The sequence below is a fragment of the Saccopteryx bilineata genome, chromosome 4, assembly GCF_036850765.1.
Source record: "Saccopteryx bilineata isolate mSacBil1 chromosome 4, mSacBil1_pri_phased_curated, whole genome shotgun sequence".
In the NCBI taxonomy this organism is placed as follows: Eukaryota; Metazoa; Chordata; class Mammalia; order Chiroptera; family Emballonuridae; genus Saccopteryx; species Saccopteryx bilineata.
This window is the reverse complement of record NC_089493.1, coordinates 299,859,191-299,885,245: the sequence shown is the minus strand read 5'-3', so window position 1 is coordinate 299,885,245 and position 26,055 is coordinate 299,859,191. Positions and strand designations below refer to the sequence as shown.

At 55.1% G+C, this 26,055-nt stretch overlaps 1 protein-coding gene across 2 annotated transcripts; it reads left to right on the top strand.

The window, feature by feature from the left end:
• The first annotated feature begins 4,644 nt into the window (after positions 1 to 4,644).
• Positions 4,645 to 25,829, top strand: ASMTL (acetylserotonin O-methyltransferase like). 2 transcript variants are annotated; one of them, XM_066275998.1, is made up of 13 exons: positions 4,645 to 4,829; positions 6,176 to 6,307; positions 8,198 to 8,245; positions 11,272 to 11,336; positions 12,887 to 12,948; positions 13,338 to 13,446; positions 14,610 to 14,928; positions 17,259 to 17,421; positions 19,252 to 19,436; positions 20,621 to 20,753; positions 22,587 to 22,730; positions 23,673 to 23,795; positions 24,612 to 25,829. In XM_066275998.1, the coding sequence occupies exons 1-13, from the start codon at positions 4,743 to 4,745 to the stop codon at positions 24,869 to 24,871; spliced, it is 1,830 nt and encodes a 609-aa protein (XP_066132095.1). In that variant the 5' UTR covers positions 4,645 to 4,742; the 3' UTR covers positions 24,872 to 25,829. The 2 variants fall into 2 exon arrangements, with proteins under 2 accessions (XP_066132095.1, XP_066132094.1); XM_066275997.1 differs by having other exon boundaries at positions 19,252 to 19,439.
• The last annotated feature ends 226 nt before the right edge of the window (positions 25,830 to 26,055 follow it).

Here is a 26,055-nt window from a genome sequence, read left to right as displayed (position 1 = left end):
TGCCTTCTCAGCAGCCACACTGAGAAATAGGGAAGCTGGGACTTCCAATGAAAGCCCCGTGGACGTGAACTGGACCCCCTCACGGGACGTGGGGCATGCCGGCGAGACTGGAAGATGGTCTGAGGATGGACATGTGTTCTTGATTGGGACCAACGGGCCACATGATACAGGATGTCCCCATGACAGGAAGAATGTGACCTCTCTGTATTATTTGACAATCTCCCCGTCAGTCCAAAACGATTCCCAAATAAAAGATTGATTTTATTTTATTTCATTTTTTTTTATTTTTTGTATTTTTCTGAAGCTGGAAACGGGGAGAGACAGTCAGACAGACTCCCGCATGCGCCCGACCAGGATCCACCCGGCACGCCCACCAGGGGCGACGCTCTGCCCACCAGGGGGCGATGATCTGCCCCTCCGGGGCGTCGCTCTGCTGCGACCAGAGCCACTCTAGTGCCTGGGGCAGAGGCCAAGGAGCCATCCCCAGCGCCCAGGCCATCTTTGCTCCAATGGAGCCTTGGCTGCGGGAGGGGAAGAGAGAGACAGAGAGGAAGGAGAGGGGGAGGGGTGGAGAAGCAGATGGGTGCTTCTCCTCTGTGCCCTGGCCGGAAATGGAACCCGGGACCCCTGCACGCCAGGCCGACGCTCTACCGCTGAGCCAACCAGCCAGGGCCTCGATTTTATTTTTTAAAGAGGTGACTGGCTTGTGTGTAGAAATAGGAGTCTTTGGAGTTCACTGGGGGGGGGGGGGGGACTTGGGGCGGGAGGTGACCCCATCAATGGCTTCTCGAGTTTTTGAGAAAATGACTGGACTCTCAAAGGGGCTGGTCCTTCAAAAATGGTTTCCACGTTGGCCTTAGAAATGATCTCCATTTTTTTTTTTTGGTCTCAACGAAAATTGAGGCGACCACTGGCCATGCAGAAATGAGATGTGTCCTCACACTCTCTCGATGAGTGGACAGTTTGAGGCCATTTCTGGCGTCTAATTCAAAAGTACATACGAACACCTCCATCTTGACGTTTTCAAAGATTCGCTGGCCACACGTGGAAATACTCAAACACTTTACAAGGTGCCCTGGCTGATTTGCTCAGTGGATAGTGTGTCAACCTGGAGAATGGATGTCCCGGGTTCAATCCCATCAGGGCACACAGGAGCAGCAGCCATCTGCTTCTCTTCCCTTCCCTCTCCCCCTCCCCGCCCTTTCTCCCTCCTACAGCCAGTGGATCAATTGGTTTGAGTGTCAACCCCCAGGACACCAAGGATAGCTCAGTTGATTCAAGCATCAGACCCAGACAGGGTTGCCAAGTGGATCCCGGTTGGGGCGCATGCAGGAGTCTGTCTCTTAATGTTTCTTCCTCTCACTTAAAACAAAGAAACAGGCCCTGGCCGGTTGGCTCAGTGGTATAGCATTGGCCTGGCGTGCAGGAGTCCCGGGTTCGATTCCCAGCTAGGGCACACAGAAGCGCCCATCTGCTTCTCCACCCCTCCCCCTCTCCTTCCTCTCTGTCTCTCTCTTCCCCTCCCATAGCCAAGGCTCCATTGGAGCAAAGATGGCCCGGGTGCTGAGGATGGCTCCATGGCCTCTTCCTCAGGTGCTAGAATGGCTCTGGTTGCGGCAGAACGACGCCCCGGATGGGCAGAGCTTCGCCCCCTGGTGGGCATGCTGGGTGGATCCTGATCGGGCGCATGCGGGAGTCTGCCTGACTGCCTCCCTGTTTCCAGCTTTGGAAAAATACAAAAAAACAAACAAAAAACAAAAGCAAAAACAAACAAACAAACAAAACTTTACAATTCACCTTTAAGCATCCCTTGGCAACAATTTATGATTAAATATCAGTTATTAATATTTAACTGAATAGTTAATGATAGTTAGATAGTAATGATTAAAGACAATTATTGTTAATGAAATAAACATTTGATGATCATTTCTTCTTCTTCTAACGTTTTAAGAGGGAACATGAACGTCCCCTAATCGGGAATTGACTCCCCTAATACGTGAGCTGCTTTGGGGGCTGGCTGTGCCCAGGGAGGTCAAATGGGGACTCAAAGCCTGAGCTGGCTAGTAGGTGGTCACCCCTTGGGTGGGAGTCACCAAGACTGGACCAGTGTGGGGCCCTGGAGGTGAAGGGTAGACAGGGACGGGCTGGTGGAGAGAGGACAGGAATGTCTGTGTCCAGTCCTCTCTGTCACAGCCCTTTGTGGGGACAGCGTCAGCTATGGACTTACTAAGGGGGCTCCCTCTGTGATCTGCCCTGAGGTTGAACACCCAGCGACCAAGGGTGAGGGGCACTGGCTGCTTGGCCCCCACCCGCATGAGGGAGCCGGTGAGACCCGTCCCCGCCCTCGGGTCCTTGTGTCTGTCTCATGGCACAGTCTACGGACATCCAAACTGGGTCTGAACGACCATCTGACACCTTGTGGGGATCGCCCCGCACAGAAGGTTAAAGAAAAAAGAAAAAAGGAGATAGCAAAGCCGTCAGCACCTGTGACACGTATAGATGGTGTCCACACGGACAGAGGCGCACACACACGCACATGTAGGTCTACGGAGGTTCGTGTGGAAAACAGTACAATCATTAATCCCAGAATAAACTGTGTTTTGCATACTAACTGTAAACCGACTTTTGCCCCATCTTGTACATTAGTTGATGAATGGTTCTTACACATAGCTGCATTATTCTTTTTTTTTTTTTTGTATTTTTCTAAAGCTGGAAACGGGGAGAGACAGTCAGAGAGACTCCCGCATGCGCCAGACCGGGATCCACCCGGCATGCCCACCAGGGGGCGATGCTCTGCCCCTCCGGGGTGTCGCTCTGCCACGACCAGAGCCACTCTAGCACCTGGGGCAGAGGCCAAGGAGCCATCCCCAGCACCCGGGCCATCTTTGCTCCAATGGAGCCTTGGCTGCAGGAGGGGAAGAGAGAGACAGAGAGGAAGGAGGAAGGGGGGTCGAGAAGCAAATGGGCGCTTCTCCTATGTGCCCTGGCCGGGAATCGAACCTGGGTCCCCCGCACACCAGGCCAACGCTCTACCGCTGAGCCAACCGGGCAGGGACCATAGCTGCATGATTAACAAACTATCAACATGTGTATATTATTATTACCACTGGCAGCTCTGGTTGTCACACTGGGGTGTCACGCTGGGGTTCTCCCGACATCTGCTGTGTGGAGACCAGAGTGGCCGTTCAGCACCCAGACAGGGTACAGGACCCCCCCCCCACCTCAGACACTTGTCAGTCCCAGACGTCAGTGTCTGAGGCTGAAAAACCTGACTCAGTGTAACAGACGCTATCTATGGATCTATCGTGTATCTATATCATCCATCGTTCTATATACTATTATTTATCTATTGATTTGGCATGAGTATTTATCATTTCTCATCATTCTCTATCATTATCAGTCTATCATCTAGCTATATGTCATTTCTATCTCTATCCTCTATGTATGTATGTATGTATGTATCTATCTATCTATCATCTATCCATCCATGCATCCATCCATCCGTCTATCATCTATCTATCATCTATCTATCTATCTATCTACCATCTATTTATCCCTCTAAACGTGGTTCTCAGCTGAGACTGGGTCTGTCCCTAGGGACGACGTGGCAGGTCTGAAGGCACGGGTCCTTGTCGCAGCTCGGAAGGACGGTGCTGCCATCTAGTGGAAGACAACGAGGGCGACTGCACATCTGCAAAGCCCCCCGGCAGCCCCCACCGCTCCGGTGACCCCTCGGGCCCCAGAGGTCACCGGGGAGGAGGCGGAGAGACCGGCCTGACGTAAGAGGCTCCGCCCATCTGTCCACCGATCGTTCAACTATCTGTCTACCTATAGATACGCTTCCTCCCGTCCCCGCGCCCCCCGCGCCCCCGCGGGGACCCGCCCCCGAGGCACGAGGACCCTACATCTCCGCGTCCGCGGGGACCCTCCCCGGAGTCACAACGCCCCCCATCCCTGCACCCCCACCGCGCCCGTGGGGACCCGCCTCCGAGTCACAACGCCCCCCCCATACAAACGCCGCCCCCCCACCGCGCCCACGGGGACCTGCTCCAGAGTCACAACGCCCCCCACCACCACTGCACCCCCACCGCGCCCGTGGGGACCTTCCCCGGAGTCACAACGCCCCCGCCATACCTGCAACCCCACACACACCGCGCCCGCGGGGACCCGCCTACGAGTTGCAACGCCCCCTAACCTCTGAAGTCCCCACCGCGCCCGCGGGGACCCGCCCCCGAGGCACGAGGACCCTACATCTCCGCGTTTGCGGGGACCCTCCCCGGAGTCACAACGCCCCCAAATCCCTGCACCCCCACCGCGCCCGCGGATACCCGCCCCCCAGTCACCAGGACCCCCACCCCCGGCGCCACACTCAGGGCTCAGAGGGACATCGGATGTGGGGACGGGGATTCTACCCCCACCGGCGCGGGGCCGTTGCCCCCACTGCCCGTCCCGAGCGCCCGAGGGGCGGGACCGCGGCTGCTTAGTGACGGGCGGGGGGCGGAGCCTCATTGGGGAGAGCGCTCAGGCGCAGCGTCTAAGGGGCGGGGCCTGGTTCAGGATGAGGCGTGGCTACAGCGAGCGGGGCGGGGCCTGTTTTGAAGAGGGGCCCGGAATCCCGGAAGCGGAGCGCGGTTGGGGGCGGGGCCCCGGCGGGTGGGCGTGGCCTCCGGACGGCGGCGCGGGGCGCAGAGCGCAGCGCGCGGGACCAGCTCCGGCCGCGGGACCGACCCGGCGCGAGGACCATGTACCCGGTGATCCGCAAGCTGCAGCGCAAGCGCGTGGTGCTGGCCAGCGCCTCCCCGCGCCGCCAGGAGATCCTCAGCAACGCGGTGAGCGGCCCGCACGGGCCTGGTGTTGGCCGAGGGTCCTGGTGACCCAGGGGCCTCATGACCGGGCCGCGCAGTGACCTGGGGCCCGGTGACCCTGGCCTGGCCACTGACACTGGGTGGCACGTGGTGGGGGAGGGAGTCTCATAGCCGGGTGGCAGCTCCAGGGTCTTCAGGCTGAGACTCAGTGGCCTGGGGTCTTCTGAGTGAGGCTGGGGCGCGCCGGCCAGGTCCTAGAGACTGGGGTGCAGGTCTGCGGGCTGGGGGAGGCAGGGGTCCCCGTGACCTGGCTGGAGCCCCCCTCCCTTTCCCGTGCCCTGGTCGGGCCAGGCCTAGAGGCCTAGCTTAGCTGCATAAGTCAACCCAGGTCTGTGTGCGGGAGCTCCCTCTGTCTTGCAATGAGAGGGAGGGCCAGAGGCTGGTGGGTTCTCTCTCTATAGAGCTGCCCAGCGGGGTGGGGACTTGACCCTGCGTGGTCATGCCCGGATAAACCCACTCCACCCTATCAATCACCATGACCAGCCTTCTGCAGGGACTCCCTTGTCAGGTCATCATGTTAGTGGACCAAGTTAAAGTAGTAGTTAAATTTCCCCATTCCGCGCTTTCTTCTTTTTTTTTGCATTTCTTGTGAGCGGGTATATTTTTAGTCGCTTGACCTCCGTGCGGGTAGAGCACCTGCTTTGGGGACACTCCGGGAGCCCTTTGATCCTAGGATCTGTGTGCCTAGTATCTCAATCAACATTGCCTTCTGGACGCTGTGTGACTGGCGTCTGTACAGAGGTCTCCTCCCCCCCCCGCCCCGCCACCCCAGGTCCACAGCCCTGGCTCTCGCACTGGCCAATCTTGGCCAGTCCAGCGGGTAGGTAGCCTCAGGTTTAAAGTCCAGTCATTGGGAAGAGCAATTGTGCACAGAGAGGGCCACACATTTATGGCAAACCTTCCCCGTTCTGTTCTGCGTTGTTGCATGCTTTAACCCAGGGGTCCCCAAACTACGGCCTGGCCCGCGGGCCGCATGCGGCCCCCTGAGGCCATTTATCCGGCCCCCGCTGCACTTCCAGAAGGGGCACCTCTTTCATTGGTGGTCAGTGAGAGGAGCATAGTTCCCCTTGAAATACTGGTCAGTTTGTTGATTTAAATTTACTTGTTCTTTATTTTAAATATTGTATTTGTTCCTGTTTTGTTTTTTTACTTTAAAATAAGATATGTGCAGTGTGCATAGGGATTTGTTCATAGTTTTTTTTATAGTCTGGCCCTCCAACGGTCTGAGGGACAGTGAACTGGCCCCCTGTGTAAAAAGTTTGGGGACCCCTGCTTTAACCCGTCAACACCCTCCTCTTCTCTGGTTGTAGGGTCTGAGGTTCGAGGTGGTGCCTTCCAGGTTTAAAGAAAAGCTAGATAAAGCCTCGTTCCCCACCCCGTACGCGTATGCCGTGGAAACAGCCAAGCAGAAGGCGCTGGAGGTGGCCAGCAGGATGCACCAGGCAAGGGCTCGGTCTGATTCTGGTGCCTCGGGTCTGTGGCTGTGGGGGCGTGCTCACATCCTAAATAGACTTGTAACAAAGGCACTGGACAGTATGCAAGTAATGCAGCTCCATTATTGCTGAGTGCCGGCAATGTGGTAGACTGTTAACTCCTGTAACATTTGTATCGTAGAGCTTTTACTTTGCTACTTTGTAACATGCTATTATGATGATTAAAAACAGTCTCATATATGGTCAAGCATTAACATAGCTTGTCTATTACTTTGTCACTGTGTGATACACTATAGAAATGAACGCTATCATCATAGCCTGACCGGTGGTGGCACGGTAGACAGAGCCAGCGTTGACCCAGAATGCTGAGGTCTCAGCTTCGAGCACTGGCTCGCGCCAGCTTGGGTGCAGGGGTCACTGGCTTGAGAACGGGATTATTTGATATGATCCCAAGGTCGCCACCACTGGCTTGAGCCCAAGCGTGGCTGGCTAGGAGCCCAGGTTGGCTTGGGCTGGCTTGAGCAAGGGGTTACTGGCTCGGTTTGACCCCCCCCCCAGGGGCAAGGCAATCAATGTACAACTAAAATGTAGCAACTGAGTTGATGCTTTTCATCTCTCTCACCTTCATCTCTCTCTTTCTTCTGGTTTCTCTCTCTCTCTCTCCCTTCCTCTCTCTCTCTCAAATTAATTTTAAGAAATTTAAAAAAGAATTACTGTATCTTGTCCATTACTTTGTTACTATGTACTGTGCTATTGTAATGAATATAACAGTATCATTTACAATAAAGAATGTAAGTTGTCAGCCTGGCGTGCAGGAGTCCCAGGTTCGATTCCCGGCCAGGACACACAGGAGAAGCGCCTATCTGCTTCTCCACCCCGCCCCCTCTCCTTCCTCTCTGTCTCTCTCTTCCTCTACTGCAGCCAAGGCTCCATTGGAGCAAAGATGGCCCGGGCGCTGGGGATGGCTCTGTGGCCTCCATCTCAGGCGCTAGAATGGCTCTGGTTGCGGCAGAGCAACGCCCTGGATGGGCAGAGTATCGCCCCCTGGTGGGCGTGCCAGGTGGATCCCAGTCGGGCACATGCGGGAGTCTGTCTGACTGCCTCCCCGTTTCCAACTTCAGAAAAATACAAAAAAAAAAAAAAAAAAAAAAAAAAAAAAAGAATGTAAGTTGTCTAATACCATGCATGACTTTATAACATACTATTGTAATTAACAGTATCATCCGTATAATATACGTTATAAGTTTCTTTCTTACAATGGAATATACCACTGTCATCCTATAATAGTATCATTTATGATGTAGAATTAATGTCACTTGTCTATTATCATGAATTACTATACAATCTCCTATTCCAATTCATATTACACTGTCTTTCATAATATGGAATTAATGTAGCTTATCCCTATGGGTTATAATAATATTCTAGTGCAGTTAAGATACTAACTGCATTGTAGTTAATCCTATACATCAGTGGTTCTCAACCTTTCTAATGCCGTGACCCAGCAATACAGTTCCTCATGTTGCGGTGACCCCAAACCAAACAATAATTTTGGTGGCTACTTCATAACTGTAATTTTGCTACAGTTATGATTCGGAATGTAAATACCTGATATGCATGATGTATTTTCCGATGGCTTTAGGCGACCCCACCGGGGTCGCGACCCACAGGTTGAGAACCGCTGCTATACATACTGGTGTAAATACATGAATATTGAAGAATTGACTTTTGGCAGTGGAAGGTTAGTATTTAAGTGCAATCCAAGTTCAAGGTGGTACACAGAGTTTGGGGTTCATCTTCTCTGAAGTCAATCTAGCCCCCCACACCGGTGAGGATGTCTCCAATGCGTCAAAACACAAAAATGCATCATCGGTAAAGCTGAGTCTGGATTTCTTGCAGAAAGACCTCCGGGCCCCTGACATTGTCATAGGAGCGGACACTATTGTGGTGAGTCCGATTTCTGGCCTCCGGTTTGGTTCACGCATCCTGGGGACTGAGTGAGGTGAGGGCAGGCGGGTTCCTCTGTAGCAGGGGTCCCCAAACTACGGCCCACGGGCCGCGTGCGGCCCCCTGAGGCCATTTATCCGGCCCCCGCCGCACTTCCGGAAGGGGCACCTCTTTCATTGGTGGTCAGTGAGAGGAGCATAGTTCCCATTGAAATACTGGTCAGTTTGTTGATTTAAATTTACTTGTTCTTTATTTTAAATATTGCATTTGTTCCCATTTTGTTTTCTTACTTTAAAATAAGATATGTGCAGTGTGCATAGGGATTTGTTCATAGTTTTTTTTATACTCCAGCCCTCCAATGGTCTGAGGGACAGTGAACTGGCCCCCTGTGTAAAAAGTTTGTGGACCCCTGCTCTGTAGCCTCTTGGTGGGGGGGGCATCTGTCCCAGTCCTCCCTCCCAGCTTGCGGCCATGTCACCCCGGTGTCTGGCTGTGTCTTCATGGGGCTTCTCCCTCTCCGTAGGTCTCTGTGTAAATGTCCCTTTTCTTATATGGACTGCTGTAGGACCTCAACTGAAATTTTATTACATCGGCAGAGACCCTATTTCCAAACACTGCCCCATTCACACAGCTGGGGCCAGGACCTGGACATATATTTTTTCCGGAGATGCAGCTCTATCACAGATGGGGGGACTGGGGCCACTGAGAGTTGGGGGTCTCTGACGGTGGTCATATGGACCGGCCCTAACTGAAAATCTGCTGGTGACATGCTCTGTCCCAGCACCCACCCCCCCTGACTGTCCTGCTGACCTCAACGCCAAGGTGCCACCATGGACTCCTAGCCTCCAGAACCCCAGAGTGGGGCTGTATTTGGAGATAGGCCTTTAATAAGGGGATTAAGGTACAATGAGGTCACTAGGGAGGGTCCTGACTCCACAGGATGAGGGTCCTTATAAGAAGAGGAGGTGAGGACACAGACACACACACAGAGGGACGGCCGTGTGAGGACCCGGGGAGGAGACGCAGACACACACAGAGGGACGGCCGTGTGAGGACCCGGGGAGGAGACACAGACACACACAGAGGGACGGCCGTGTGAGGACCCGGGGAGGAGACACAGACACACACAGAGGGACGGCCGTGTGAGGACCCGGGGAGGAGACACAGACACACACAGAGGGACGGCCGTGTGAGGACCTAGGGAGGAGACACAGACACACACAGAGGGACGGCCGTGTGAGGACCTGGGGAGGAGACACAGACACACACAGAGGGACGGCTGTGTGAGGACCTAGGGAGGAGACACAGACACACACAGAGGGACGGCCGTGTGAGGACCCGGGGAGGAGACGCAGACACACACAGAGGGACGGCCGTGTGAGGACCCGGGGAGGAGACACAGACACACACAGAGGGACGGCCGTGTGAGGACCCGGGGAGGAGACACAGACACACACAGAGGGACGGCCGTGTGAGGACCCGGGGAGGAGACACAGACACACACAGAGGGACGGCCGTGTGAGGACCTAGGGAGGAGACACAGACACACACAGAGGGACGGCCGTGTGAGGACCCGGGGAGGAGACACAGACACACACACAGAGGGACGGCCGTGTGAGGACCCGGGGAGGAGACGGCTGTCTGCACGCCCAGGAGAGAGGCCTCAAGGGGACCCAGCCCTGCCCGCACCCAGGTCTCAGACTGCAGCCCCCAGAACCGGGAGACACAAACGTCTATTGTTTAAGGCACCCCAGCTGTGGTCATTGATTGCAGCTCAAGCTAACTGATAAATCCACTCTTAGGTGCATTTTCAAATCCTAAAAGAATTGAAAATGTGTTCAAACAGAATCTTATACACCGACGTTTCCAGCAGTGCTATTTCCAGTAGCTCAAAGGTGGGAAAAGCCCAGATGCCCCACTGAACAGCCCTGGCTGCTCTGTCAGACGGGGAGGAAGGGGTTCCATACGCCCCTCGTTCAGCAGAGGCAGCAGGAGGAACCTGGGTACAGCAACCCCCCCAGGAAGCTTCTGAGGGACGTGTGGGGGCCAGGGGTGCAGGTGGGCAGCCAGACATGGCCACGTAGCTAAGAGAGGAGTAGATAAACAGAGTGGGGTCCACCGTGCTACGACCCGGGTGGACCTTGAACACACGATGCTCAGTGTGAGAAGCCAGACACACGAGGTCACAGAGGGTGTGATTCCATTCATGTAAAGTGTGCAGAACAGGCTAATTCACTGACAAAGAGGGTGGTTAGTGGTTGTCAGGGGCTGGGAGTTGGGGAGAGAATGGGGCGCGACTGCTCTTGGGGGGTGACCAATCTACTTTGAGGGAGAGAAGAATGTTCTGGAACAAGAGCTGATCACAGTGCACCATGGTGATTATATTAAATGCCGCTGAAGCTGGGTTATTTGAAGATGCTGGATTCTATCTTCGGCGACTCTCACCTGGAATTTTATTTTATTTTATATTTTATTTTATTTTATTTTTTGTATTTTTCTGAAGCTGGAAACGGGGAGAGACAGTCAGACAGACTCCCGCATGCGCCCGACCGGGATCCACCTGGCACGCCCACCAGGGGGCAACGCTCTGCCCACCAGGGGGCGATGCTCTGCCCCTCCGGGGCGTCGCTCTGTTGCGACCAGAGCCACTCTAGCGCCTGGGGCAGAGGCCAAGGAGCCATCCCCAGCGCCCGGGCCATCTTTTGCTCCAATGGAGCCTCGGCTGCGGGAGGGGAAGAGAGAGACAGAGAGGAAGGAGAGGGTGAGGGGTAGAGAAGCAGATGGGTGCTTCTCCTGTGTGCCCTGGCCGGGAATCGAACCCGGGTCCCCCGCACGCCAGGCCGACGCTCTACCGCTGAGCCAACCGGCCAGGGCCTGAAGCGGTTATTTTAAGATGCTGAATTCTATCTTCGGCGACTCTCACCTGGAATTTTAAAAGAGGGGTGTGCAAAGTAGACAGAGCAGGGTGTACCAGCCTGGCTTTAGCAGGGGGCATGCCCCGCCCTCCTCTCTCCTTGCCCTTGCAGACCATCGGGGGTCTGATCCTGGAGAAACCCCTGGACAAGCAGGATGCGTACACCATGCTCTCCAGGTGGGTGCCGCACGGACCGCCTTCCCGGGAACCCACTCCGCCTCAGATCGAGCCAGGGATGCGGAGAGAGGTCACGGGTCCCCGTAGGGTCTGCTGTGTGGCCTCACTGGTCACCCCCTCTGCGTAGGATCAGAGGGTGGAGCCGGCACCCTTGACCTGAAGCGCTGTGAGTTTCACCCAAATGGACCTGATCATACGGTGGCACAGTGGATAGATTGTCAACCTGGGATGCTGAGGACCCAGGTCTGACACCTGAGGTCACCAGCTTGAGAGGGGGGCTCATCTGGCTTGAGTGTGGGGTTGCCACCTTGAGCATGGGGTTGCAGACATAACCCCATGGTCACTGGCTTGAGCAAGGGGTCACTTGCTCTGCTGCAGCCCCCACCCCTCTCGTCAAGGCACACATGAGAAAGCAATCAATTCACAACTAAGATGCCGCAACTATGAGTTGATGCTTCTCATCTCTCTCCCTTCCTGTCTGTCTGTCCCTATCTGTTCCTCTTCCTCAACGTGGCTCGAGCTGGGGCCCACGTGTCCACGACCTTCATCTCTGGTCCCTCCTCATCCTTCTGAGATGGTGTCCACCATGTGGCTGCCTCCCTCTGACTGGCTCTGCCCATAGCAGCCTGGACCCTGTGAGCTTGTGCTCAGGTGACAGGGAGCAGGCCCTGGGTCACCCTGCTGAGTAATGGAGGCTGGTGTTTCCCTCTGGTCCCAGATAGCAAAGAGACCCAGCTGGGTCCTCCCTGCGTGGTCAGCTGCTCTGGTTAGAGCTGTGTGCTCCTCAGTGACCTGGACGTTAAGTCCTGTAAGCCAGTGGTCCCCAATCCCCCCGGGCCATTTGGTACCGGTCCGCAGACAAAGAATAAATAACTTACATTATTTCCGTTTTATTGATATTTAAGTCTGAACGATGTTTTATTTTATTTTTTTAATTTTTTTTTAAATTTTATTTATTCATTTTAGAGAAGAGAGAAAAAGGGAGAGAGAGACAGAGAGAGAAGGTAGGGAGGAGCTGGAAGCATCAACTCCCATATGTGCCTTGACCAGGCAAGCCCAGGGTTTTGAACCGGCGACCTCAGCATTTCCAGGTCGACGCTTTATCCACTGCACCACCACAGGTCAGGCTGTTTTATTTTTTTTTAAAAATGACCAGATTCCCTCTGTTCCATCCGTCTAAGACTCACTCTTGAAGCTTGTCTCGGTCACGTGATCCATTTACCCGTCCCACCCTAAAGGCCGGTCCGTGAAAATATTTTCTGACATGAAACTGGTTTGTGGCCCCCCCAAAAAGGTTGGGGACCACTGTGCTGTAAGTGACTGCTCACAGCTGTGCCTTCTCCTCAGAGACCGATGGTTCCCCATATCTGCATCCACCTGCCTCTTGTCTCTCTCTCTTAGAAGGTTTCCTTGGGGACCTGGTGGCCCCGAAGACAGTGAGCCCTAGCATGGGGAGTCTGTCTCTTTGTTACTGGGGGTGGGGTGGGGGGGACGTGTGTCTCTCTCGGCGACCTCCTGAGACAACGTCAGGTGCACGGTCTGTCTTACAGGTTGAACGGGAAGGAGCACAGCGTGTTCACGGGCGTCACCATCATCCGGTGCTGCAGCACAGGTACCATGGCCGTCCCCCCCTTCCCCCTTAGTGTCAGGGCAGGACCCCGGGGGACCCCCCGGTTGACCAGGGCCCAAGGGGGCAAGCTCGGGCTTCGCTCCCACAGCAGCGCCCCCCTCCCCCCCCCCGCCGATCCCACCCGGGGAGGTCAGCGTGACGTGGACGGCGGCAGTTGACCTCCGAGCGCCCCGGCGTGGCGTGTGTCCACGTGGCAGACACCGCAGGAGGCAGCGCCTTCCCCGCTGGCTGATTTCTGCATCTTTTCTCTCCTTTTCTTCCCCTTTCTCCCCTTGTCTAGCATCGAACCACCTGCTCCCTGTCAGTGATCCGTATCTGAATTGTACGCCCCCGTTCAGACACGTGTCCTCACTCACTCACTGTCCCTGCAGACGGCCGGCTGAGCATGGAGGTCACAGACTTCTACGAGGAGACCCTGGTGAAGTTCTCGCCGCTCTCCGAGGAGCTGCTGTGGGAATACATCGACAGCGGGGAGCCCATGTGAGTCTCTCTCGGGGAAGCGCCGCCCCAGGTCCTGCCACTGTGTCACTCACTGTCCCCCCCCCCCCACGGCTCGTGCTCTGGGCTGCTGTCTGTGTCGTGAAATGCCAGCGACCTCCGAGACACAGCGCTCTTCCTGAGTGACATTCCTTCCAGAGGCTCCCGGGACAGGGTCCCTCCTGCCTCTCCCTTCAGCTCCGGGGATGAGAAGCAGGCTGGCTTGCTATCTGTCTGTGTCATAGGACGCCAGCCTCAGGGAGGGGCCCGGAAGGGTCATTTCCTTGTCGTGGACCTCGGGTGGGGGAGGGGTGGCTAAGATGGAAAAGGGCCCAGCATGGATCAGCCCTGGCTGCTCTGTCAGACGGGGAGCAAGGAAGGGGCTCCCTACGCCCCTCGTTCCTCATAGAAGGGTCTCAGCAGAGGAGGCAGCAGGAGGAACCTGGGTACAGTACCCCCCCCTCAGGAAGCATCTGAGGGACGTGTGAGTAGGGGCCAGGGGAGCAGGTGGGCAGCCATGGTCCTTCCTGTGACCCTCAGAGAGGGCCATGCACCCTGTGTGGTGTCAGAGGGCAGAGTTCCCGTGTGGCGGCCACCTTTGCCTTGTGATGGCCCGAGGTCAGGGCTGAGGGGTGACAGCAGGTGGGCTTGAAGCTGGAATGGGCGCCAGGCATCCCTCCTGCCCTGGTTTGGAGGGTTGGCGACCTCGTGCTGGACTGCACTCACGCACTTGTCCTGGACGATGACGTCCCTGCTCGTTCACCTTCTCTCCTTCCCCCCCTTTTTTTTTTTTTTTTGCATTTTTCTGAAGCTGGAAAAGGGGAGAGGCAGTCAGACAGACTCCCGCATGCGCCCGACCGGGATCCACCCGGCACGCCCACCAGGGGCGACGCTCTGCCCACCAGGGGGCGATGCTCTGCCCCGACCAGAGCCACTCTAGCACCTGAGGCAGAGGCCAAGGAGCCATCCCCAGCGCCCGGGCCATCTTTGCTCCAATGGAGCCTCGGCTGCAGGAGGGGAAGAGAGAGACAGAGAGGAAGGAGAGGGGGAGGGGTGGAGAAGCAGATGGGCGCTTCTCCTATGTGCCCTGGCCGGGAATCGAACCCAGGTCCCCTGCACTCCCCCCGTTTTTTCGTCTGACCCCTCCCCGTCTGGACCCCGCCCAGGGACAAGGCTGGCGGCTACGGAATCCAGGCCCTGGGCGGCATGCTGGTGGAGTATGTCCGCGGGGACTTCCTCAACGTGGTGGGCTTCCCGCTGAACCACTTCTGCAAGACGCTGGCCCAACTGTACTGCCCGCCGCGGGTCAGGCAGGACTCCGTCCCTGATGTGGACACCTTCGAACATCTCAGCGCCCTGGAGGGCGGCGGCTCAAACCTGGCACAGGGCGGGGCACAGGCGGGGGACGCAGATCAGAACAGGACGCTGGAGGACCCGCCCCTGGCTGACCTTCTGCGGCTGATCGACGGCTTCCAGTCCTCCAAGGTACCCTCTGGGACAGTCCTGGGGCGGCCTTGTCAAATGACCACTCACCACCAAGGCGGGTGGGCGGGGAGACTTAAGACTTCAACAGCCATCCTCTCTACATTCTGGGGACCAGACCTCCGAGGTGCAGCTCTTCTCAGTGACATTCCTTCCAGAGGCTCCCGGGAGGGTCCCTCCTGCCTCTCCCAGCTCCTGGGGCTCCAGGCGTCTCCAGGGGGCTGGTGGCCACCTCCCTTCCGTCTCTGCCTCCGTCCCCACGTGGCTTCTCCTCTGTGTCTGTGTCTCCTCCTCCGTCTCTTCTAAGGTCCCTGTCACTGGGAGCATGCAGGGCCCCCCTGACCCAGGGGTGACTCCTCTCAGACCCCTCCCTTCATCCCGTCTGCACAGACCCTGTTTCCACAGAAGCACTGACTCCCCGATATGGGTTTGTACCTGCGCAGAACGTTCGTGGGCCACACGGTTCAGCCGCTGGGAGTCCTGTTGTAGATTATCCACCGTCACTATGTGGATTGAGACCGTAGAAAGGGGTTTTTGGAACCAGCAGAGGGTGGAGTGGTTGTGAGCCCGGATAACCTAGGACACATGGCTGGAGGCTCCCTCCTTTTTATCATCTACCTGTCACTGATCACCACCTAATGTTTGCCTAACCAGCCATCTGTCTGCCATGTCTATCAGTCAGTCCATCTGCCTGCTATGTCTGTCTGTTCTTCCTTCCTTTCCTTCCTCCCTTGCTCCTCCCATCCATCCATCCATCCATCCATCCATCATCCATCATCTATTCATCACCCATCCAACCATCCGTTTATCCATCTATCCATCCATCCACCTACCCATTCATCCATCATCCATTCATCCATCTATCATCGATCTATCCATCTATCCAACCAACCATCTATGCAACCATCCATTTATTCATCCATCCATCCATCCACTCATCCATCATCTATCTACCCATCCATCATCCATCCATCCATCTACCCATTCATCACCCATCCATCTATTCATCCATCATCCATTCATCCTTCTATTCATCCATCCATCATCAATCCACCCATTCATCCATTCATTATCCATCCATCCATCAATCCATCCAACCAACCATCCATCCACCATCCATCCATCCACCCATCCATAATCTATCCATCCATCCATCTACCCATTCATCCATCATCCATCCATGTTCCCTTCCATCTAACCATCCATCACCCATCCATCTATTTATACATCATCCATTCATCCTTCTATTCATCCATCCATCATCCATCCACCCATTCATCCATTCATTATCCATCTATCCATCCATCTATCCATCCATCTAACCAACCAACCTTCTATCCATCCATTCATCATCCATCATCTATTCATCATCCATCCAACCATCCATTTATCCATCTATCCATCCATCCACCTACCCATTCATCCATCATCCATTCATCCATCTATCATCAATCTATTCATCTACCCAAGCAACCATCTATCCAACCATCCATTTATTCACCCATCCATCCACTCATCCATCATCCATCCATCTATTCATCCATTATCCACCCATCCATCTACCCATCCATCATCCATCCATCTATTCATCCATCATCCATTCATCCTTCTATTCATCCATCCATCATCAATCCACCCATTCATCCATTCATTATCCATCCATCCATCCAACCAATCAACTGTCCATTCACCATCCATCCATCCATCCATCCACCCACCCATCATCATCCATCCATCCATCCATCCATCCATCCATCCATGTTCCCTTCCATCTAACCATCACCCATCCATATATTCATCCATCATCCATTCATCCTTCTATTCATCCATCCATTATCAATCCACCCATTCATCCATCCATTATCCATCCATCCATCCATCCATCAATCCATCCAACCAATCAACTATCCATCATCCATCCATCCATCCATCCATCCATCCAATCAGCTGTGTTGTGAGCAGTCTAGGGAATAACTGCCCCCAGGAATGGACCTCTGTGTCCAAATACGGTCACATTCTGAGGTCCTGGGTTTAGGGCTTCAACTTGTGGATCGGGGTGTGGGCGTCGCAATTCAGCTTATAACCGTACCACGTTGCTTTTTTCTCCCCAATGGGACAGTTTCTCTGCTTGATGTTCAGCGATTTGCTTTTACCTTGTGAAAACCTTGTACCAGAGGGATCCTAGATATACTGTCTGTTCTCTGGAGAAGAAAGTTCTATTGATGACTTCCACGATCTTGTCAGTTTTGACTTCCGTCTTTGGAGTGTGTGGGAAGGAAAGGTGCTGGGTAAGTTGCGTGCCGTGTCTGTTTGTAACTTTGTGTCCTGCACAGGCTCTGTTTGTGGCTTGCGAGATGAAGGTGTTCGACCTGTTGAAAGCCGAGGCCCCCCTGAGCGCCGTGGAGGTGGCCAGGAAGACGGAGGCCTCTGAGCGCGGGACCGAGTGGCTGCTGGACGTCTGTGCAGCCCTGGGGCTCCTGCGGAAGGCAGAGGGAGGTATGGGGACATCGCGGTGTTTGCCTGGCAGTGTCAGCGGGCAGCAGCAAGTCACCAAGAGAAGGTGGCCTCTGAGCTCGGGCAGGGAGTACCTGACCGCTGTGCCTCTGCCCACAGAAACATGGGTGTTCCCCAGAGAGTGAGATGGAGAGGTACATGGAAGAAAGGAACAGAGCGTGTGTGTGTGTGTGTGTGTGTGTGTGTGTGTGTGTGTGTGTGTTAGGACAGTGACTGCTTATGGACTCTGGTTTCAGTCGGGGTTCTGCAGAGATACAGAATTAATAGGGTGTGTTTGTGTGCACAATGTAGACATTTGTATATTTAGATAGACTGAGTAGATGGAGAGGTGCATAGATAATTGATAGACAGATAGATAGATGATAGATAGATAGATGATAGACAGTCAGATACATGCATGATGGAAAGTGTGGATAGGTGGATAGATTGATAGGTGGATGGATGGATGGTAGGTAAGAGGTGGGTAGGTAGATAGATAGTAAGTGACAGATGGGATAAATGGATGATGGATGGGTGGATGGATGGATGGTGAATGGGTGGATGATGGATGGATGGATGATGGATGGGTGGATGGGTAGATGGATGGTGAATGGGTGGATGATGGATGGATGGATGGGTGGATGAATAGATGATGGATAGATGGATGATGGATGGGTGGAGAGATGGATAGATGATGGATGGATACGTGGATGGATGGATAGTGAATGTGTGGATGATGGATGGATGGATGGATAATAGATGGATGGATGATGGATGGGTAGATAGATGGGTAGATGGATAGATAAATAGATGATGAGTGGATGGATGATGGATGGGTGGATGGATGGATGATGGATGGGTGGATGGGTGGTTGATGGATTGATGGATGGATGAATGTTGAATGGGTGGATGATGGATGAATGGATGGGTGGATGAATAGATGATGGATAGATGGATGATGGATGGGTAGATAGATGGGTAGATGGATAGATAAATAGATGATGAATGGATGGATGATGGATGGGTGGATGGATGGATAGATGGATGGATGGGTGGATGGATGGTGGATGGATGGATGGGTGGATGGGTGGATAGTTGATGGATGGATGGATGATGGATGAGTGGATAGGTAGGTGGATGGATGGATGGATAGATGAGTGGATAGGTAGGTGGATGGATGGACGATGGATGGATAGATGATGGATGGATATGTGGATGGATGGTGAATGGGTGGATGATGGATGGATGGATGGATGGATGGATGATGGATGGGTGGATGGGTGGTTGATGGATTGATGGATGGATGAATGGTGAATGGGTGGATGATGGATGAATGGATGGGTGGATGGATGATGGATGGGTGGATGGGTGGTTGATGGATTGATGGATGGATGAATGGTGAATGGGTGGATGATGGATGAATGGATGGGTGGATGAATAGATGATGGATGGATGGATGATGGATGGGTAGATAGATGGGTAGATGGATAGATAAATAGATGATGAATGGATGGATGATGGATGGGTGGATGGATGGGTGGATGGATGAATGGGTGGATGGATGGTGGATGGGTGGATGGGTGGATAGTTGATGGACTGATGGATGGATGGATGGATGATGGATGAGTGGATAGGTAGGTGGATGGATGGATGATGGATAAATGGATGGATGGATGGATGATGGATGGATAGATAGATGGATGGATGAAAATATGTGTTTGCTGAATAGAACGAGATTCTTAAGCATGGTCTCCGAGCAGAGGGCCCTGCGGATGGTCCCCTGTCGGCAAGTCAGCTTGGGCGTTGCCGTGAGGGCATCATGTGCCTCTTCAGGCTACAGCAACACGGAGCTGGCCGACCGGTACCTGCTGTCGAAAGGCGAGGACTCACTCCACGGCTTGATCATGCACCACCATCGCCACACCTGGCATCTCTACACCCACCTGGAGGCGCCCCTCCGGGATGGATCCATGCAGAGCCACTGGCCTGCGGGGCACGCAGGGGAAGACCTGTGTCAGGTAGTGTGGGAGGACCTTCTCTTCCACGCCCCTGGGTCTGGGGAAAGGACCACTGCGGAGGGGGACCCATCTCTGTCCTGGGGCACACGCCCTTCCTCCTCGTGGCCCAGAGTGGCTGCCAGGGCACCAGCCATTGCATCTCCATTTCCACACAGGGAAGGAGAAGGGAAGGTTAGGGTCCCCCCCCTGAGACTCGGGAAGACACCGAGCATCTGTCCTCTTGACACCAGGAATCCTCACAGCAGCAGCGATGGCCAGGGTGGGAGGGACAGTGACGGGTGGCACGCGTTCTGGCTGCTCACGGCCCCTGAACATTTCAGAGGGGTACGGGGCCTGAAGAGAGAATTCTTCTCGGAAAGGGGTCCAGCAGGTTACACAGAATTAATGCCATTTTTTGTACCAGTAGTTCCTACAAGGTCTCTCTCTCCCGGTCCCCTCCTTCCAGAGAGACTCTTCTGGGGTTGACATTGCAAGATGCTGTTTGTCCTAGGAGGGCCTTTTCAAGCGTGGGCCTGTGGTTCAGGGCAGTACGGATGGTGGCTTAGGGTGGCGGGTCACAGCCGTTCCCCTGCGGGGGCTGCTGAGGGCAGACCACTGACGAGGTGGTCAGTTCCAATTTGTGCAGGACGCAGAAATGAGTTTGATGGAGCGTGAGTCTTCGTTCACCTGTGGCGGGGAGAGAGAGGCAGAGACAGAGAGAGGCAGAGAGGCAGAGGGACAAGACAGAGACTAGACAGAGAGAGAGAGAGAGACATCAGAGAGGCAGAGACAAAAAGAGACATCGTAGACAGTGAGAGGCATAGAATCAGAGAGACAAGTGCCTGGGATTGTGTATGAGAGGCGGCCACCACACTGGGGGTCAGGGGGGGACCGAGGAGTGGTGAGCTCTGGTGCGTGCCAGAGAGGAAAGACCAGCTGGACTGTCCAGCTGGAAGAATGCTCAGACCACGCTGTAGGGGGGGACTGGCCGGTCAGTGCCCTGTGGACCAGCGAGGCTGGAGGCAGTGGCTCCGGCCAGGAAAGGGACAGCTGAGGCCATGGTGAGATGGCAGGAGCCAGGCTGGGCTGCCGTGTCCTGCTGAGAGAGAGAGAGAGAGAGAGAGAGAGCAACAGAGACGGGTGGGGGTGAGGGAGACGGAGGAGAGAGAGACTGAGAAGGAGGCTCACACCCTGCTCTGCTCTAGGACTCATTGTCCCGGAACCAGGACAGTCAGCTGCAGTTCATGCGGGCCGTGCACAGCCTCAGCAAGGTGACCGCTCGCAGGGTGGCCACGGCCTTCGACCTGTCTCGGTTCTCGTCCGCCTGCGACCTGGGAGGTGCGTACACACCCCCTCCACCCCCCCCCCGCCCCGCCAGGAACCAGGAGTGCCGTTGGCTCCGTGTATCTGTTGTGTCGGCTCAGTGGTAGAGCGTCTGCTTGGCGTGCAGGAGTCCTGGGTTCGATTCCCGGCCAGGGCACACAGGAGAGGCACCCATCTGCTTCTCCACCCCTCCCCCTCTCCTTCCTCTCTGTCTCTCTCTTCCCCTCCTGCAGCCAAGGCTCCATTGGAGCAGAGTTGGCCTGGGCGCTGGGGATGGCTCCTTGGCCTCTGCCCCAGGCGCTGGAGTGGCTCTGGTCGCGACAGAGCGACGCCCCGGAGGGGCAGAGCGTCGCCCCCTGGTGGGCGTGCCTGGTGGATCCCAGTCGGGCGCATGCAGGAGTCTGACTGCCTCCCCGTTTTCAGCTTCAGAAAAATACAAAAAGAAAAAAAAACCCAAAAAAACCCCACAAGTGCCTTACTTGCTCATCACACTTGAAAAACAGTTCTCTCTCTTTATAAACTCCCCAAAACCATTATTCATTTTAGAGAGGAGAGGGAGAGACAGAGAGAGAGAGAGAGAGAGAGAGAGAGAGAGAGAGATTTGGCCAGAGTGGGGACAGTAGGGCCTCGGACAGAAACTCTGACCTGCTAGGAGGTCATGGGGACAACCCAGGGCCCACGTAGAGGGTGATGGGGTTCTTTCTGGTGGCTGCTGAGTCAGGGAGGGAAACCTGGAGATCTCTGTCCCCGTCTCCTCAGGTCTGGTGACGCCGTGCTCCGCTCCACGCCATGCTGCTGCGGGTCCTTACACGAGACGAGGGAGGGAGGAGGAACGGGCGCCTGCTCGGGGGGTTGTAACGGAATCAGGGTCCATGAGGACTCCTGAGGTGCCAGCTGGCCTTTCCCCATGCTCTCCACACGCCCTGCCTCGTGGCCCAGAGTGGCTGCCAGGGCACACTGGCTGTTGCATCTCCATTTCCACACAGGGAGGGAGAAGGGAAGGTTAGGGGGTCCCCCTGTAGCTTTACCCTCGGGATTCCCCCATTAGACTCTGTTCGCCTGATTACTTACCATCTTGCATGGTCTTGACTTTGGGAGGCTTCAAACCCCACGGGAAACACCAGCCGTGTCCACGACCAGCTGGCTTTATCTCATAGCATGTTCTAGATCAGGGGTCGGGAACCTATGGCTTGCGAGCCAGATGCGGCTTTTTTTTTTCCCCCTTAGTTTTTTATTTTTTATTTTATTTATTCATTTTAGAGAGGAGAGGGAGAGACAGAGAGAGAGAGAGAGAGAGAGGAGAGACAGAGAGAGAAGGCGGGGAGGAGCTGGAAGCATCAACTCTCAACTCCCATCTGTGCCTTGACCAGGCAAGCCCAGGGTTTCGAACCGGCGACCTCAGCATTTCCAAGTCGACGTTTTATCCACTGCGCCACCACAGGTCAGACCAGATGTGGCTCTTTGGATGGCTGCCTCTGGCTCGCAGACAAATCTTTAATAAAAAAAAATAATAACGTTAAAAAGATAAAACATTCTCACGTATTACAATCCATTCATTTCCTACCGCTCATGTTCATGTTTGCGGGTGGCTGGAGCCAATCACAGCTGTCCTCCGGGACAACACCAGATTTTTATTGGATAATGTATAACGTACACGGGTCGTTGTATGGCTCTCATGGAATGACATTTTAAAATCTGTGGCATTCATGGCTCTCTCAGCCAGAAAGCTTCCCGACCCCTGCTCTAGATCATTGTCTGGCCTGGCTGAGGTCCACCTTCGGCCGCACACCCAGGGCTTCCTAAGCACCAGGAAGGGGAGGCTGGAAGGTGTGTGCTTGCCTCCCACAGGCTGCACGGGTGCCCTGGCCCACGTGCTGGCCCGGGAGTACCCAGGTCTGACGGTGACCGTGATGGACCTCCCGGAGATCATCAAGGACGTCATGGGGTTTCAACCCGATGGACCGCAGACAGACCGGGTCAGCTTTGTGCCAGGTGAGGGCTAGCTGTGGGCTTGACTTCAGGTCAGCACTTGGCTGAACCTCTGAACAGAGCGTGTGTGTGTGTGTGTGTGTGTGTGTGTCTGCACCTGTGTGGTGTGCTCACCTCTGTGCGCACAGCTGTCCATGTGGGATTGGCTCCAAGACGCTCCTCCAATACCAAATCCCTCCACGCTCCTGTCCCTTATGTAAAATGACCCTCGTGTTTGCATGCAACCTGTACACGCCCTTCCATTATAGATTACATCTGTGAGATTACCTACAACAGCTGATACAGTGTCAGTGCTCTGCGAGGTTGTTACACTGTGTCCTGTCAGGAATAACAAGAAAAACAACTCTCTCCCTTCAGTGTGGACACAGCCACCCCAGCCTCTCTCTCTCTCTGCATAGTAACAATGTAACTTTTGCTAACTATGTGGCAACAATGTAATTCCTCCAAAAAGATTCTCTGAGTATCAACTTTCTACCTCGGAGGTCCGGAGGCTCCAGGGGGGGGGGGGGTCCCTCCTGCCTCTCCCAGCTCCTGGGGCTCCAGGCGTCCCCGGGCTGGTGGCCACCTCCCTCCCGTCTCTGCCTCCATCCCCACGTGGCTTCTCCTCTGTGTCTGTGTCTCCTTCTCCTCTGTCTCTTTGAAGGTCCCTGTCTCTGGGTGCAGGGCCAGGCCCATCCTGGATGTCTGATCTCAAATTCTTCACTCATCGCCTCTGCAAAGACTGACTTCCCAACAGGGTTTGCCTTCTCGGGTTTTGGAGTTAAGACCTGCCCGTGTCCTTTGGAGGGGACGCCCCTCGTACCGGCCACCTCCCTTTGCATTTCCAGTTCAGAGGGCGGTGCCTCCCATGTCACGTCATCCGGGGGGAGGACCGGCTCTCGTGTGTGTGTGTGTGTGTGTGTGTGTGTCGCTGACAGAACGATCCCCGTTCTGTCTTTACACCAGGGGACTTTTTCAAAGACCGCCTCCCGGAAGCCGACCTCTACATCCTCTCCAGAATTCTCCAAGACTGGCAGGAACACAAGGTGCACGAGCTGCTGAGTCGGATCTCTGCCCGATGCAAACCAGGTGAGTTTCTTGTCTATTTTATTTTATTTTTCTAAAAAAGTGCAATTTAAGTTTACATCTTTTTTTTTTTTTTTTTTTTTGTATTTTTTCTGAAGCTAGAAACAGGGAGAGACAGTCAGACAGACTCCCGCATGCGCCCGACCGGGATCCACCCGGCACGTCCACCAGGGGGCGACGCTCTGCCCACCAGGGGGCGATGCTCTGCCCCTCCGGGGCATCGCTCTGCTGCAACCAGAGCCACTCTAGCGCCTGGGGCAGAGGCCAAGGAGCCATCCCCAGCACCCGGGCCATCTTTGCTCCAATGGAGCCTCGGCTGCGGGAGGGGAAGAGAGAGACAGAGAGGAAGGAGAGGGTGAGGGGTGGAGAAGCAGATGGGCGCTTCTCCTGTGTGCCCTGGCCGGGAATCGAACCCGGGACCTCTGCACGCCAGGCCGACGCTCTACCACTGAGCCAACCGGCCAGGGCCAAGTTTCCATCTTAAAAAGTAAGTAAACTTGACGAACATCACACTGCCGCCCTCTGCCCTCTGGCGCTCAGTGTCCGATGTCCCCGAGGACACACTTGATTTGAGGATGATGAGGACAAGTTTTTAAACATTTGGACAAGTTCACGCTGACCCGGGGTCCCCCCTGAGTGTCCCTGTGTTGCACCCTCAGGAAGTGGCAGGTGTCTGGGGTCTCCCATCCCACATCTCCTGCCAGACGTCCCTCACCCGGGTCTCTCTCAAGCCCTGCCGTGTCTGGTGTCCCCCCCCCCCCCGGAATCCCTTCCCTCCGTTCCTGGGCGGGACCCCAGCGGCTGCTCTTCTGCGCACAGGTGGCGGAGTCCTGGTGGTGGGCCCGGCGCCCGACCGGGGGAGGTGTGCCGCTCTCCCGGGCTTGCTGACGTCCCCGGGCACGCCTCTGCAGGACGGGGGCCGGGAGCGCAGCCCGGACGAGTACCGGAGCCTGCTGCAGGCGCACGGCTTCACGGAGGTGAGGGCTGTGCCCGCCGGGAGCGTCTTGCACGTGATCCTGGCCACCAGAGCCGCCAGCATGCCAGGCACGGAGACCACCTCCCCGGAGGCCACAGGCTAGCCTGCCGTGCCGAGCGTGGAGTGCCGGTTGGAATGTTTACCGGATGGGGTCGGCATCACCACCCAGATGGAAGTGGTGAGCACCGGCTGTCCGAGCTTGTCTGTGGGGCCGAGACCAGCAGCTGCATGGCCGAGGGACTGCGTCCACCCTGGACTCTCTCCGTGGACAGTGCTGAGCCTCAGGTGCGCCCGACAGGGCGGCCACCTGCCCGGCGTGTGTCCATTGGCAGCCGCTATATATCCACGCCGCCCTCTCTCCACCAGCCTGACCACGTCTGCGACAGGGATCGAATATACTGCTTATATTCATTCGTCTTGACCAGCCAGCCAATAGAAGTAAAATAAGAAGACACAAATAACCTAAGCTCATAAAGTAATTTCTGTAACCTTATTTCTTCACACGAGTGGATATTATACCAAGGTTGTTTCTTTAACAGCAATGATGATTTAATATAACCAACCTGGTCCAGGGGTCCCCAAACTTTTTACACAGACGGCCAGTTCACTGTCCCTGAGACCGTTGGAGGGCCGCCACATACAGTGCTCCTCTCACTGACCACCAATGAAAGAGGTGGCCCTTCTGGAAGTGCGGTGTGGATCCGGATAAATGGCCTCAGGGGGACGCATGCGGCCCGCTGGCCGTAGTTTGGGGACGCCTGTTTAATCCATGTCTTCTGTCCAAGGTATATCATCGACTGTGCCCTGCTTGTGCTTAGCACAGTGGATTGAGCACCAGACTGGGAACTTCAGGGCCTTGCTGCAAAACCCCTGAGGTCACCAGCTAGAGTGTGGGTTCATTGGATTGAGCACGGGCCTTCCAGCCTGAGCACGTGACCATCGACAGAGTCGCATGGTCACTGGCTTGTCCCCTAAGGCAGTGGTCCCCAACCTCTGGGCCGCGGACCAGTACTGGTCCACAGAGAAAGAATAAATAACTTACATTATTTCCGTTTTATTTATATTGAAGTCTGAATGATGTTTTATTTTTTTTAAATGACCAGATTCCCTCTGTTACATCTGTCTAAGACTCACTCTTTTTTTCTTTTTTTTTTTGTATTTTTCTGAAGTTGGAAACGGGGAGAGTCAGACAGACTCCCACATGCGCCCGACCGGGATCCACCCGGCATGCCCACCAGGGGGCGACGCTCTGCCCACCAGGGGGCGATGCTCTGCCCCTCCGGGGCA